General features: G+C 42.1%; 1 protein-coding gene across 32 annotated transcripts in view; it reads left to right on the top strand.

The window, feature by feature from the left end:
- MICAL3 (microtubule associated monooxygenase, calponin and LIM domain containing 3) overlaps positions 1 to 16,368 on the top strand; it is a 168,246-nt gene that overhangs the window by 127,117 nt on the left and 24,761 nt on the right. For 16 of the 32 annotated variants that reach the window (XM_085569976.1, XM_085569975.1, XM_085569988.1 and 13 more), the window contains 8 exons: positions 2,108 to 2,334; positions 3,459 to 3,548; positions 6,624 to 6,761; positions 8,861 to 8,923; positions 11,675 to 11,779; positions 12,362 to 12,484; positions 12,893 to 12,984; positions 13,898 to 15,767. In XM_085569976.1, the coding sequence (XP_085426102.1) occupies positions 2,108 to 2,334; positions 3,459 to 3,548; positions 6,624 to 6,761; positions 8,861 to 8,923; positions 11,675 to 11,779; positions 12,362 to 12,484; positions 12,893 to 12,984; positions 13,898 to 15,767 (2,708 nt within the window). The remainder of the gene's footprint in view (positions 1 to 2,107; positions 2,335 to 3,458; positions 3,549 to 6,623; positions 6,762 to 8,860; positions 8,924 to 11,674; positions 11,780 to 12,361; positions 12,485 to 12,892; positions 12,985 to 13,897; positions 15,768 to 16,368) is intronic. The other 16 variants (XM_085569998.1, XM_085570001.1, XM_085569995.1 and 13 more) reach the window with 8 other exon arrangements.

Genomic DNA, 16,368 nt, shown 5'->3' with positions numbered 1-16,368 from the left:
TGTCCTGTGGCCTTTCAAAGGAGTGTCGTAGGACAGCTTGTGCTGTATAGGTTTATGTGGCAAGGCAAGAGAAGAAAGTCATTGCCACAGTTTAGGTTTCAGTTCCTCTCCTCAGCAACCTACCTTGGTCTTTGATTTCTGCTTTATAGAAAAATAAAATTTCAGCTGTTGAATTAATTCCTACAACACAGGGTTTCCATGCTGAAAGGAATGCTCAGTATACCAGGCCATCTCTCACTCATGTTTTTCAGCTTCTCATTTCTCACTATTCAAAGGTCAAACAAAAGCCAAGTGATAAATAAAAGCCAAAGAAGGTAAAGTGAGTTGTGTGGTGAAGAATTTGTGTCGTCACTCCTCTATTTGATAAGCTGGCGGGTGGACGAGCAGCAGCTCATCACGTTCAGCACCCATGGCAGCAATTTGAGCAGCAGTAAACCTTACTGACAGCACACCAAGCCCCCAGCATGCAGCACCTGTCAGGTTTATTTCCATACCCAACAGTGGGAAAGTAAATCAGGGAGAAGGGGAACATCACATTTTATCTCTGTGGCAATATCTGCATAAAGCCTTTGGAGCATGCTCCGGTCTCCATGCACCAATCCTGTGGCTTGCCAACAGTGTTTGTATTCAGTATTTCACATGTGAAAATTGGGCAGCATGTTAAAAATAACTGTTGAGTTTATGCTGTGAAAAAGTGGCTTGTAATTTGAGCAAAATAATGTTGTTTCTATGCAGACCAGTGAGAAGAATTTAAGAGCCTATGGACTATGTGTGTGACAATCAGAGCATGAACAAAGGGTTTTCCTTTTTAGGTTTGCTATCAAAAATAGACTGTCAGACTAGTAGATGAATAAAATTATGTAAATAAGATAGTGCAACTGTACAAGTTGTATTTTATAGACCTACATGAAGTGTAAACATTATTTTCAACTTGTTGGTTTTCCCTTTCATTATCTGTATGGGGTGGGTTCTGCCGAAGGCTGTTAGCCAGTGATAGTGGACATAAGGAGGCAGCAGAAATATTGTTCTCAGATTATTCACCAAACTTTAGTTATTCTCAAACAGTTTTCTCTTTCAGTCAGATGAATTGAGCCTTTTAAGATTTATAGGGGAAGCACGCAACAGTTGTGGTTCTGTTATAACAATGGTCTATCAAAGTAAAACAAAGCTGGAGCACCTTTTGACCCTGCAGAGAGGATCTGTGAGAATGCTGTAGTCCTCATTCATTTTCCAGTGACAAATGCAACCATCTTTCTCCTCAATCCCTCCGGGTAGTCTGGCATGTAAGAGTGAGCTAGATTAAATGTCACTGAATGAGTGGTTACATTTCCTGCCCCTAATGCATATGCTGTGGAGCTGTTAGAATTAAACAGAGGTGTCTTCTAAAAGGCATTAATGATTTATTGTTTTGCATGGTTTAGACTTTGCTGTGGGAATAATAATCTCATTACTGTAATTATCTTTGCACTACTTCCTACATTTCTTGCCACCATGTACACTGTATACTTAATTGGATACATATTGCTGTCTGTGATGCAGAAAAGTGAGGAATTTTGGGGGTTTTTTTCCTCCCTCTCTCCTTAGTTCACATGCTGTTTCCTTTGCCTGATGTGTTTTGTATTCTTTCTACTCCCAAGACTTCTCTGGTTCACAGGAGCAAGTGCCAAAATCATCTTGGGTATCTTAGCAGTAGCTGCTGTATCAAAAGCCATGGCCCTCTGCATTCTCATACTGTGAAGGACTCCTGCACCAATTTATCAAGAGCAATGTGATGAAGAAAATAGTTTCTTTCTGTTATATTCAATTGTCTTGAACTGTAACAATAAATGCTGCACAAATACTTGGACTTGGCTACACAGGCACTTTTCTGCTGCCTCTCCTTTAAAAATAAGTAGGGCAAGAACCATACTTCAGCCTGCAGGTGATGCTCTCTCTAAAAGGCCTATGAAATGTTGAAAGCTGAAAATCAGTGTTATGTTTTAGGCTTATGTGTGTTGAAATTACTTGTTAGTGATCTGAGACTGATCAAGAATTATTGACTTCATAATCTTTAGTGATATTATTTATTATTTGCAGTACAATATTTTTTTTTTCTAAAACCTTACAGTAGTTCAGAATCTGAGATGGAGGAGGAAGATGAAGAGGAAGATGACGAACAGCAGCCCCCTTCAGACTTGGGTGGTGTGCCATGGAAAGAGGCTGTGCGTATCCACGCCCTCCTGAAGGGAAAGAGTGAAGAAGAGATTGAGGCTGAGCAAAATCATGAAATTGAGTACAAATACGATGATGATGAGGAGGAATATGAAGAGGAAGAAGATGAGGAGTCAAGTGAAGGTTAGCTTGGTTTGTCCTTTCTTTCTGCCAGCCAGCAGGGAAAATGAGTTAAGTATTTGCCATGCAGAATAAGAAAAAATTGCCTTGGAAAACTTTACTTCTTTCACTTCTTTGTTGCTCTGATTTTTGAGTGAATTATTGTCAAGGAAAGCTCGAGGTGGTTCATTCTGGATACTGAAGGACTTTGCCCACAGGACAGTTTAGAGTACTAGTACTCATACAGTATGCTTCCCATACACCATGCCAGCATGTCAATTCACAGCCTTGTGCTGCTGTATTGGCTTATGGTTGGTTTTTTTATAATTATTTGTAATTAGATTTGAACATGCCCTTTGTTCTCTGACAGCAGGAACTGGAAACATTGGAGTTGCAGTGTTTTCACTTTTAGAGTGCCTCACTAAGGGGTATTGCCCTGCCACTGCCAGCAGGGTATTTCACAAGAAGATGCTTGTAGCTCTCCCAGGTTAAAAGATGGCCTTGAGAAATAAGGGAGTTCAGGCAGTTCCCAGTTTAGCTTTGAAAGATTTCTGTGGAAAACCTTAGGGAAAGACTCCTTCCCCTGTGTTTGTCTCAGTCATCAAAATGCAAAGTTTGTGCTCAGAATAGACATGTTTCCAGTGCTTCACCACCATGCCAGATTTCTCACTGCTCTTGTCTTTGTCTTTATACTCACATTTCCTTTTTGAGGAGACTTGCAGACTCCAAAGAGCTTTTTCGTAAAGGTCTTTGGCTGCCTACTGCCAGCAGAGGCCCAGTATTTGAGTCTTAGTGGCAGTGTCGTTGGTGAGCTCAGCAGGCTCCTTGGCTACTTTCTCAACCTAGGAGCTGAATGTCCATGAGTGAAGTGTGTTCAAGTCAAGACTTCTTTATGAGTATGGTGACATGCATGTTGTGTGTTCAGTCTGCTGAGCAGTGGTGTTCCTGGACGGATGTTGTTTCATTCAAGCAGTTTTCCTGCCAAGCACTTGGAATACAGCGGGAATACGGGGAGCTGCAGCATTTCCAGGCAGTCTCTCTGTCTCTGATCCTGTCCTCTCTCTTTCTCTCTTTCCCTCTCTCCATGGCTTGTGTGTGTACACGCGTGGCTGGTGTTAAATGTGGATGTGTGCTTCCCTCTGCTGTAGAGGGGGAGTATAACCCTTGGGAGAGAGAGCTGCAGCAAGGCCTCTGGCTTCAACGTCTCTCAGATGAAGAGGACTCGGGTACACGTAAAGGTACCCGTACACTGTCTCCACTTCCAGGGGAAGGTATTAAAGAGCAGGTCCCACATGAAGAGTTTCTGGGCTTTATTTCATTGTGTTACCAGCTCCCTCAAAACTGATTCAGTAACCGTTGTTCATCTCCTGGTTCAAGTGCCATAAATCAGATCTGTCGTTGCCACTGGTTTTAGGAAGGTGATAAAGCTGCCAAGTACCTCAGGATTTCTAAAAAACCTGGATAATTTGCTGCTGTAATTTGCATGAACAGTGACTTCCAGGTAATGAGTATCAGATTTGTTCTATACATGCAGACTACTTGCATCTCTGCATTATCTCAGACACATGGGACACATCAGAAGTACTGCCTTTAGACTGCTTGTGTCAGCAAAGTTGCTTTTTTTGTTGTCCTCTGTGTTTCTGTCTGTGTGTGGGGAGAGTCTGGAAGGGAACTAATCAAGCTACAGCAATCCCTCAAGATTCTTCAAACAGTTACATAATGGTCATAAAATTAATCAGCCATTCAAATCTAACTGGTTGTGTCATTTTCCATGATGCATTCTCTTGCAGTTTATTTTTGATAGTTGGCTTTTTTGTGACACATGGTCCAAATAGCTTGTTAACCCCTTATTCCCTCAATGTGGTTCATTACAGCCAGAATATATAAAAGGAAAATCCAAGTGCCTTCCTGCATGTAAGGGGGCATATGCAGTTGTCAAACTGCATGTTTTACAGCTTACGATTGTAATAACAGAAGCTTAGCTTCTTTTTTTTTTTTTTTCCCAAAAGAAAAAAAAAAATGGAAGAAGCATTATAACTTTTTTGCCATCTAACTTTTCTGTGATAAGAAAAAGAAGTATTAGTAAGGTGGCTGAAGGGCATACCTGAAGAAGTTCTCCCTGTTGCAGTTGCCAGGTACTTCAGACCCGACTCTTTCTAAGAGTTGGTTTGGAAATGGCTCCTTACTCCAATAAAGTGAAAACATTGAGCCAATAAAGTGAAAACATTGAATCTGCCCACAGCTTATAAAGTACTGCTGCTACAGTAATGGTGGAAAGCTACTGTTCCAAATCTAAGCGCAATTAATGTTCAGCTTCCTGGAAAGCTTAGCAGGCAGCCTTGAGGAAAGGCTGTGCCAGGTGTTGTTTAAAATTCTCAAGCTCTTAGACATTAAAGAAGTGTTAGGTTTGCCTCTAGGCTAAGCAGCAGCCCTTAATATCTGGCTGTGCTGCTCATTATTTATTGGAAAAGGTGAGAGGGACAGACAGGACAGGCTCAGGCTTCTGTGGAAAAACTAAAGTTGTGTGGGTTACAGTGGTCTAAATCCCAGAGCAATCCACTTAAACACATGCAGATCATGTGGGACCTGCTCTTTCCAAGCCTTGCTGGGTGACTCTGTACTTCTCAGCCACTGCTGGCAAGCCTAAATCCTTTAACACAACTTTGTGCGGCGATGCAAACGCTAACTCTACTCATCCTGGGGGCTGCATGCGAGTGCTTTGGGATGGAGTGACAACAGCCCAGGTTGTCCCTGCAGGATGGGCCAGCACCTCTGCTAGCCCATGTGGTTGTGTAATTGATACAAAAACACTCTGGTGAAGCAACAGAGACCTAAAGCTGGGGAATCCTTGGCTACATTGTGAATCCTGCTCTGCATTTGAGTTTGTGCCTCTGAGCCCGTTTCCCTTTAATGACCATCTGCTGATTCTGTCCTTCCTGCAGTTCCTTCTGCCTGTTTCTTCTGCAGTTTTAATGCCAAATCTCACACATAGTCATTTCTGAAACGGATATCCCAAACACTTTGTCATGTCTGGGAAAAATTTGGCTGGGAGAGAGGAACTTGTTAAAATGAGATGGCAGGAAAAAATGAATGCAAGCTCTAAATGCTGCTAATGTGTCTTGTTCCCTTCAAACATTAGAGCACCATATGAAAATCTAACTGCTTTTGAGGTTCTAAACTGCTGCAACAGTGCTTTGCCCTACTCAGTGGTAATCCAGTTGTGAAAATTGACTTCCTACTTTATAAAGTAAGTGGGCATTTTCCTTTCAGCTGAGAGGTTTGCTGTTGGAGACCACTCCTGCAGACAGTGTACAGGTGAACAACTGTCCCATGCAGACCCAGTTATATTATTATGGATGAATGAAGCCTGAGTTACAGAACCAAAGCAGACAGCAATAGAGACAGGGTCTATAAATTTAATACCTCAGAGTAAGTGCTCCCTGGGCAGGTGTTCTGTAGAAATTAAACAAGCTTATCAATTGCTTAAGGTGCCCATTGTTCTCTTTGACATTCCATAAGTAGCTGAGCTTTGTGTAGGCAGGTAATTGAAGAGTAATGCAATTTCTCTTAAGCAGAATAACTTGTGTGACAGGAATTCTCTTCTGGGGAGCTGTTAAGTCACAATCAAAATGCTGTTATCCTTCAGAAAAAAAAAAATTCTCCCTTTGAACAAGTCAATACAAAAGAGCCAAGAGTAAACAAAGTGGTTTTAGATGCTAAAATTAGCATGTGCCCATGTGTGCATACACATATGAAACTCTCAGATCCATCATATTATTTAATTCACAATGTGTGCACTCAGACTAGAAAGAAGTGCCTAGCCCAATAGTAGGAAATGAAAAACCTTTTGTCTTAGTGCATCAATCGGGTGGAGATTATTCCTCACCTTTAACAGCAAGACATCTTTGGCAATAATCATAAAGAATAGGCTGAAGGAGCTGGGAATTTCTGCTATATTAGTATTTACATACCACATGGTGTCAGACACCCAGAGAACTTCTTTCAATTCAGCAAAGCTTCTTGCAATAGACATGATGTCTGATGATGTTTTAATGGCATCCCTCTGCCCTTAGAATGCCGTTACTCAGCTTGGATGGGAGGTGTGAGGAGCGCTGTATTGGTGTATGCGTGCACACACAGTGCTGAGCTTTTTCTGTCTGTCTTGCAAACTGACCTTAGCCAATAATATTTTCTTTTCTTATTTCCTTTCCTATGATGTACTACCTTTCCTTTCCACTTTTCTCCCATCTTTTCCTCCCTGCCCTTCATACACCCTGCCTACAACCTGTTATGCCATGCCCTCCTCCTGATAGCTGGAAACCTTAGGCTGCAGCAGATTGTAAATCCGGTTGATCCTCTGGAGATCCTGGCAGATGTGCACTGGACACACATCCGTGAGAAAGAGGAGGAGGAAAAAATGGTCTCAGCCTCAAAGTCCTCCACCTCCAGAGGTAATCTCCCCCAAGCCCCACACCATCAGTTCTTGGATCCCGGTTGCAGCTGTTTAACTCTGTTGCTTCTGTGCCCTTCGAGACCAGTGACTTGAGCAGGGGCAGCAGTGATTGAAAGGAACTGTTTTCAAATTGCACTGAAATTACACTTGATTAAACATTTTGCTTTTCAGGTCAGTGTCTGTTTAAAACTGCTGCTTTCTCAGCTCTGTGACAGTGTGACTTCTGAGCTATTTGTCTGCCTGCTTTGACTCCATAGCATTTATCCTCACCACACGATTTGGTAGTGCTGACAATCAGCCCCCTGTAACTGACCAGGGATGCCAATAGTAGTAGTCTTGTGCTTTTTGTGGCAGTGAAAGCTACACTTTTTAGGGAAAGCTGAGGGGCTGTGTTGTGTAGCTGCTAGAGCAAAGATTGAACAGTGTCAGCTTCCGTATCGAGCGTGTTTCTCTGCTGCTTCTTTTCCAAGTATGTAACTGCATCTGGTATTAGCAGGGAATGATGGGAGTCAAAGGGCTTGCAAATCTGATCAGTGGCAGGTTTGACTCCCTGTGTTTAAGATTTTACCTCTAATGTGCAAGTTGTCAGTTACTCAAAGGAAAACTTTGGAGGGGGAAAATGCTGATAGTCTAGATCTCATGTGAGCACCTTCCAGCAGTCCCTGCTGACCTTGTTCTAGGCTATTTTACAGCATGTCTTAAGGTAAGTATGTCATAAGTGCTTTATCTGTGGGCTTAAATCAAAGCTCACCATGCAGCTGATGAGCAGTGGTCTTCTCTCAATCTGCAGCCATGGTGACACAATTGTAGAAGGGGTATTTCTGCTGTGAGAAGGGGTGTTCTTTCACTGAAAAAATGAAATTAGGTTAAAAATCTGCAGCTCTACCTCATGATACGTGATTCTTTTCTATTCCAAACAATTGTCTTTTCCTTGCAGTTTTATATGTTTGGTATAGGGGCTTTTTTAATCCTGGTCTAGCTTAATACACAATTCCAGATCAGTTTGGCTATACTTATATTTCCAGTTTGTAGAATGCACTGGGATTTTCTGGTGTGAAATCAGCTCCCTACAAATAAGAGATGGGTATTTTATTCCCTCTGCAGCCACAGAAATAAGCTGTATCCAACTCTCTGTAACATTCAGTATTGCTAGAGTGGTTGACTAATGTTTAAAAAGCACTAAGTAAAAAATGTTAACAATGTTTCTTAAGTTTACAACAATTAAGGTTACTTGTGTTTTTGCTTGGAGGTCTGTGTCACTCTTGTTTCCAGATTTTTATTTTAATTTGCATTTTATAATCCTTACTTTTCTGTGAAGTACTATTGCAGTTGTGAGCCACAGGTGATCTTTCCAAAATAGATTCTGTGCCCTTTCCAAATTCCTTTGGGAAGGGATTCAGTATTTCCTTTTTGTTCTCTGAAACTGGGCCAACCTAGGACTATCTTGATGTATAATTAGCTTCTTCTATTGCTCTGTCATATGGCAGAAGTGTGTGCAGGTGTTATCAGCAGTTTGGGTATTTTAAAGGCTGTTGCCAACATGCGCTTGTGGACATGCTATACATTTTCAGCCTGAGTTCAGGAGACAGATTGTTCCTGACTGAGGACCTGTATCCCATGATCTGAGGTGTTTGGAGAGCCCATTGGCAGCAGCAGTGAGAAGGTGTGATGTGACAGCCCTGGACAGTGTCACAGCTCCCAGAAGTCGCTCTCATTCTGCTTTGGGAGCTCTTCTTCATCTGCTGGGCAGCAACACGTGGGATCCCTCTCTCATTGCTCAGCTCTTCCTTCTCTCAGTTTCCCTTCTCTGCAGAGTTCCAAGGGGAGCATGGTAGCAGCAGCCTGCTGGTCAGATGTGATGTTCTTCTCACTGTGCCACACATTTCCTCTAACATTACAGATCCCAAAGGAAGATTAGGTCCCTGACATTTGTGTATTATCACAATTTGATTCTCAAGCCTGGAATTGGGTGATTGAAATTTCATAGGTTTTATTCCTGTATTTGCCAGTGAAAAATTTCCCTCTGTCACTCTTCTGTTTTAGACACTGACTGCTGGTCTAATTTTGACTTCTTACAATTTATTTTTTTAAATTCAGCATCCGACCTTCCCTCCGTACGCCATGAGGCGGTACAGGCGTGGCTGGAGACGGTCCCTGGAGGTAGTTTGGTGATGTTCTATGTATTCCAATGCACAATAACCCTGCCCCTCTCTTCTCCATGCCTTCAGCAGCTGAGCTGGTCCTTTAACCCTGGAACTTACGGCCCTGTCGCTACTGCATGAGTGGACGTGGAGGGGGGACGGGGAGTGTGCATGTGTGCCTTGCTCAGAGCCCCTTCTCGCATGAGCTCCACACCCATTGTAACCCTCTGCAGGCAGGCCAAGGACAGCTTAGCCTGGGTGCAGGAATGCACCAGGGATCCAGCTGAGCATTTCCAGTTGCTTCGTAAACTGAAGGTGGGACCAGGTTTTCTTCCCCCAACCCTTAGACTAAAAGAACGCGGGGCTTCTTGCAGTTGAAAGGTTAAGTGACAGAGAGTGCTTAAAGCAGTTGCTTCTCTGTAGCAACTGCAAACCATAGTCATGTGGTGAAGAAAACAGGAAAGAAGAATAAGTCAAAGCTAAGATCTTTAGGAATAGTGGTGGTGGTTGTATCTCTTTTGACCTGGCGTTCACGTTATTCAGGAAAGCCTCAGGAATGCTGAAGGATGATAGAACTCAGCTGATTTTTTTTTTTTTTTTTTGTGTGGTCCTCTAAGCTCTATTACAAACCAATGAGGCTGAAGATTCTGGGATGACAGTGAGGGAGTACATTGTGTAAAGCTGTGAAGGTGTCTAAATTAGTGAAGCAGTCTGCGCTAGGTAGTTCATCTATAGCTGAGTTGCTTTGGCACATCAGAATAGCTAGCTTGCCTTTAAAACTTTGCTTCTGCTGCTGCTTTGGCAAGTCAGCAGTGTTTACAAGGTGTCTGCACATGATGCAGGCTGCTCACAAGCTGCCAGCTAATATGAACCAGGTGCTGATCCCAGTCTCTGGCTGCCATAGTGTGTAACTTCTGAGTCATTGTGTGACAGCTTTTGGCCTTTTGCTCTTCATCCTAACTGCATATATGTATATGCACAGTATATGTATCATATAACCAGCCACTTGCAAGCTTCTCGTGTCCCTCAGAATGGGAACCACCCTTGCACCAAGTTGTTACTTATCAATGCATCTGTAATCTTCCATTGAGTTTTTTGTACCAACCTATTTAAAACCTGATTTTCTTCTCTCTCCAATGCAATCCGTGTGTGTCACATCCAATCATGGTTTCTGAATCTGAAGACCCACACATGCATCATAGTAGATTCAGATATTCTTAACATTAGTTATGTTTTTTGCAAATTTTGATTAAGATTACTCACATTTGCTCTTACCATAAAGCCATTCCATGACATTATCATTTCCAAAATAACATAAGCTATTGCATACCTAGGCAATGATCAGACTGGGACATGGTTTGGTTTTGTTCAGCAGATTTATAAATACTCCTAAGAGCACGCCAGCCTTTGCCACATGATTCAGTTTTCCTGTGCTTGACATTGGCAAGGCTCTGGATTTGATAATCCTCTGATGTAAAGGAATAGGCCAGTATATTATCATATGAGTGGAACTGCCTTTTCACAGTAGCTGACAGGAAATAAACTAATCCATGTTCACTACAGAGCATGAAAAAAAGGAAATTCTCAGGTCGAAGGAAAAAGACAAACCACCTGCTGAAGGCTGTCTTTTGAAATAAGCAAAAACCTGTATTAAAGGAGAGGCTGCAAGACCTCAGTTTTAGGGAGAGTTCATTTGTTTTCAAGATTGTCTTAATTAGCAATGCAATGATGTAAATTATTCCAAGAGCCACATCGTCACTAGTATATAAAAAGAATCAGGAACTAGAAGTGCTCACTTTTTTTTAGTATTTAAATTATGTCTAATGGAAATGTTGAACCAAAAATAAAAAGGCAGCAAATCATCCATTGCACAGGTTTTTTTAAAAGTATAATTTAATAATGAGATTTATATTCCACACTTCGGTCTTGTCTCTCCTTCTGTAATTAAATGCTGTCAAAAACAGTAGTATCAGTAGCAGTAGTATGCCATAGTTTTCAGGGTTACAGATTCAAGAATATCTTCTTTGTTTTAACCTAGCAAATCAAATTGTGGTCTGTAAATGGGGGAAAAAAAAAAGTTTTGAAAGTTTTGAATATGTAATTTGAATTACTTAAAAGTGTTTCTATTAATGATCTCTAACAGAAAAAAGGTTTTATTTGTCATTTTAATTACTTTAAAGTATCTCAATTGGTGCACTAGTCACTTTTACAGCGTATGCATTTTCTTAGACCTTATTACCAAAGACTGCTGCACAGATTTAAACAGTTTCCAAGTGTAATAATGGTCAATCCCATACCCAGACTCTGTCTTTGACTCACACCCTCAAAGCCAGTTTCAATTTCAAGATGAACAGTCCTGGTTAATTGTGAGGTTCCAGTTTTGACCTAATACACATATGCTATCAAGTGGTGGTAACTGTTCTGTTGTGATAAAGAAAAAAACCAAAATCTTCCTGGAAGAACAGTAACCTTTATTCTGTTTTGATGTCTTGTTTAATTTTTCACTACGTCTATTGCTTAGAAAACCCCTGGCAGCTTTCAGTGCAAGTGCCTTGGAGACTCCCCAAGGGCAGACATTCCTTGATTCACTGGAGGTATCACTTCACCATAGATGTCCCTCTAGGTGACACATTTCAGGATTTCTTGTTTTGACAGTAACTGATATACATCACCAGTATAAGCTGTTGGTACAGTTTAATATAGAACTTTTTCACTGTGCAGTGTTTGTTTTCTTTTCCTTTTTTCCCCTCAATATTTGAATATATTCTAGCTCCATGTGAGGAGGATGATGTGGAGGATGAGCTGGGCACAGAGCCTGCAGACACAGAAGGGCAGGCAGGTGAAGAGGGAGACACGGGTGCAGAGCTGGATGATGGTAGGGTACCATTGTGCAGCCTTTAAACCTGTTGTGTGAACAGAATGTATTGGCAATGAACACTTTGCATGAGGGTACTTAAACCTGGTCTTATTTTTAGAGGTGTGGGAGTTTGTTTCAAATATCTGAGAAGGGAGCCAGGAGTGAGGGACAAAAAGAAAGAGAAGAACTTCAATGTCCTGGATTATGTAATGAATTTCTCATGTCCTCTCACCACATATCTTGTGTCTGTATTCAATACTAATCCTGATGAATAACAGAATTAAATTCATGAAAGGTCCATAATACTGTCAGAATGCTTCCTGTGCTATTGTAAAATTAACTGCATATGGCAGAAAACATGGAAAATCTTCCAGAGAAGTGATCAGGCAGGACTTCAATTATTGATTTAACTCTTTGTACTAACAGTCCAATAATTTACTGCTTACATTTACTGCTTAAATGACTAATGATCACACCAAAAAAAGGAGTGAACATTTAAGTGCTCAGGTTATGAAAGTAGTTAGCACCTTGTGACTAGAAAGTATTATGTCCTGATGGACTTGTATCCAAGTTCTCTCGTTTTTTTCCATCCATGATCAGAAGACATCGCGTCTGATGCAGAAGCAGAGTTTCGCTTACGTCAGAGTGCTGTAGAAGGGGCAGAACTAAAAGTCTCTGAGGATGAAGAAGAAGCAGAAGGTGCTTCCTGCAGTGTGACAGAAGGTAATCACTTTCTCTTTAGTGCTTAAATGATGTTAACTGCATTTAAGATAGTCTATACAGTTATGGGATTTAGGAGAAGAGAGGAGAGTCTCTTGGATTTGAACCATCTCGCAGCTCTCAGAGGCAAAGTCTGTGCTTGCATGAACATTTTGAGAAGAATATTCTGAATCCATTAATTACAGCATTGTAAAATGTGAGAACTCTTCTAACTGTTTTTTTGTTGTAAAAGTTGTTATTAAAAAGCTTGTACCATTTTGGACATTTAAAAATTTTTGCTGTGTTCCAGATGTCCAATCTAGAATTTGTAAAAAGCCGAGAAATTTGTCACTACTTGCGATGTGTAACATTTTAAAAAAATATAGAATAATAATGGTTTATGTATTTTTGGAACATTTTTCCTTTCCCTAGATCCATGCAAGCCATCCATCCCTATCCAGCCCTCTAGTGACAGTGTTCTTCCTCTGTCTCCAGCTGCTAGTCCCAAAGCAAAACAAGTAGAGGTAAGTAAGCGAGTCTGACATTTTTTACTTGGCACCTATACTTCAATCAAACAATTTGTTGGATAAACTAATGTGGATTGACAGCTGGGGGCTCTCCTTCTTTCCTGTCTCTAACATTTATGTTGATCTTGAAATCTGACTTAATTTAGGCTTAAAATAAAATGTATGCTATCTTTTTTCCATATCTTCCAAGTGTAATGGCTCTATCACAGCCACACAAGTTCCCATCACAAAGCCCCAGGCAGAATTATACAGAGTATTTTAATTTCAGTGAGCAAATAGCAACAGGTATATGTAATAAATGTAGGGAGCCATAAGTAAGGGGCTTGCTGTTTAGCCTGGTCTGGCTGTCTTTGATGTGCCAAAAGCAGATTCTGTGCAGTTGCAATTGAAAATTACAGTAGCAACAAAAGCAGTGTCTCTTTGTTCCAGAGCTCAGCATAGTTCAGCTTAAGGAAGTAAGGCATGTCAGTGTTGTACTGTCATGTTGTCAGCCCGGGGAGACAGCTTGCAAGTGTACTGCAGTGTGTAAGAGCTGGAAGTGCTTGACTCTTAAAATGTTCAATTCAAATTTTCCCTTCCAAATGTTTTGGATTTTTTTTTTAAGGAATTGCTAAAATATTGTTTTGGAGTGTTTTGGCATAGACCAGTTTACTTTTACAGTTGACTTCTGGTTTGCTCACAGCAATTGCTGACAGTATTCACTTTCTATTAAAATAAAGTTTGTTTTTTTGATGGACATCTAATGATTCTATCAGACACAGTTATTGTTTAGCAGGCAGACTTTAGGATATTAAATTATTATTTTGATACTTGGATGGTTTCCTTATTTCTAGCTCTGTTAAAAAAAACCAAAAAAACCCTGTATTCTCATGTGTTCAGATTAATAATCCCCTTTTTCATTTTTCTCTAGGATGTAGAAGAACCCCTGCCTGAAGCGTGCCGTGCAATAAAATCCCCAGAGCCACGCTTTTTTCCTGAGCCTTTCATTCTTGAGGAAAGACCAAAGGATGAAATTCCCAAAGACAGGAAAGTTAAGAGCCCTTTGGTGCCACCATCTCCAGTGTTGTCCCAGCCGGTTGCATCACCAGAAGCCATTGCACCCCCATCACTAGCAGAGTCTCAGCCAGGAGCACCAGCACTGGCCTCATCCCCAGCATCTGCTCAAATGCCTATCTGTTCCCAGCCTTTGCCTTCTGCTGAAACATCCATTTCATCCCCAGTGGAGCCTCCAGTATGTTTCCAGCCTGTCCCAGCCTTAACGTCTACTCCTTTAGCCAAATTGGCCCTTAGGGGCCAGGATGGTGAGGTGGAAAAACTGGGGAGCCCCACTACTGCAGAAGAAGCCCTGAAACGGAGCAGCCTTGTGGAAGAGTTCTGGATGAAGAGTGCTGAAATCCGACGGAGCTTAGGGCTCACCCCCGTGGACAGAAACAAACGCTCAGAGAGCAACTTCACTGTGTCTGCTCTGGAGGCAACTCCTCAGAAGACTTTCAATAGCAGGAATTTTTCAGGGGATGAAAGGATTCATCCTGTGAAACCCCAACCTGCCCCCAGAAGACAGGGTCTATCCAAGTTAGAAAATGAGCAGATCTCTCTGCTTACTCCAAAGTCTCCATCAGAAAAAGAGCTAAAGATTTCCAGTGAAGTACGGGGAGATGTATCCAGCAGCTCTGGTCTTGGCCTTCAGGAGAGCTCATCTAACATGAGAACTATGGCTAGCCAGAGCTTCAACACTTCTGACTCCACCATGCTAACACCTCCATCAAGTCCGCCCCCACCACCTCCTCAGAACGAGGAGCCGGCCACACTGCGTAGGAAGAGGTACCAGGCACTCTGGCAGAATGATGTAGAAGCCAGGTCACCCCCAACGCCAGCATCGACACCTCCTGCTCCCCGACACCGGGAGTCGGCCCCTCCTGCCAAGGAGTCCCCCCCGGCCAAGAGGGACGACGTGCGGAAGTCATTCGCAGAGAGCGTGGATGAAATTCCGTTTGCTGATGATGTGGAAGACACGTATGATGACAGGACAGAGGACTCAAGCCTTCACGAGATGTTCTTTACGCCTCCTACCAGTAGGCCGAGGCCAGAGAAACCACATCTTTTGCCCTTGGTCAAAGAAAACGGTGGTCCACCCTCAATGGAAGGAGGGGTTCACCATAAGAAGAGAGTGTTTCCTGACATTTCTGTGGAGGCCAAGGAGATTGCTGAAGAAAGAATGAGAGCCAGAGAGAAGTCTGTCAAGAGCCCAGCGCTACGTGATGCCATGGCTAAACAGTTGTGTAAGATGAAAGATATGGAGATGGCTGCTGCTACTGGGGCCACAAGGGTACGAAAGGCATCTTCTATGCCCTTGAAGACCAAAGAGTTGTTTTATGAGTCTCCAAAGCATTTGGCCTTGAAATTAGCAGAGGGATCCGCACGAAAACATAATTCTGCTACTGAGAAGTACTCCACTCCTCCCGCTGACATCACTGGACCTGAAGGGTCTGTCAGCTCTTCAGAAGGCTCCAGTGGGAAGAGTAAGAAAAGAAGTTCCCTCTTCTCCCCTCGTAAGAACAAAAAGGAGAAGAAATCTAAAAACGATAGCAGACTTTCTGACAAATCTAGTGGTGGGACAGAGGAAGCAACAAAGCCTAGGTCGTTATGGAAGTCTGTTTTCTCTGGCTATAAGAAAGACAAGAAGAAAAAGGCTGATGAGAAATCTTGCCCAAGTACTCCCTCAAGTAATGCCACTGTGGATTCTGGCAAGCACAAACCCTCTCCACTGATTACAGCTGCAGGTATAACAGATAAGTGCCTCTGCACTTTTCCTACTTTTCCGAGGTGTCCTTGAAAGTAGTTTTGGTTTGCTTTGTCATTCAGCTCCTGTGCTGAATGCTGGTGCTTCCCAGTGTTCAGATGGGCAGAGCGGGATAAGTGCTAGGGACTGGATTTGTGTTTCTGCATACTGATAGAATCCACTGGAAAAAGATGGAACCCTAACTAAAAGCTTAACTCTCAATATGTACAAGGTACATCTTTTTTATGTCTTAGATTTGAGAAATAAGCATCATTTGTTGGAATTTATGGCATTTCATCCCTACTTTAAATCTGATCTTCATCTTTTCTTTGGCTGATATTTTCTTTCTTTCCACCTGGCTCCATAGAAGCTGAAGACTGCAGAGATGCTGTTATTCCTGGTCTCAGTAATCTGGTGGCTGTCTGCTGATCTCTGAAGGAGGGAGTTGGTAGCCCTCTGTAAATCTTCACATGCCCACCAGTTGCAGGCAGAGATGTTTAATGACAGTTTGGGATACAGTAAGGAAGTTACCCATAAATGGGGTTAAAAGCAAACATGTTACCTTTCTCTGGCATTGTACAAACAGACAAAATAGAGCCAGC

This window comes from Lonchura striata, chromosome 1A (genome assembly GCF_050655825.1).
Source record: "Lonchura striata isolate lonStrDom1 chromosome 1A, ASM5065582v1, whole genome shotgun sequence".
NCBI classification, from domain to species: Eukaryota; Metazoa; Chordata; class Aves; order Passeriformes; family Estrildidae; genus Lonchura; species Lonchura striata.
Note: the sequence above shows the minus strand (reverse complement) of the source record. Positions and strands in the feature narration are given on the sequence as shown.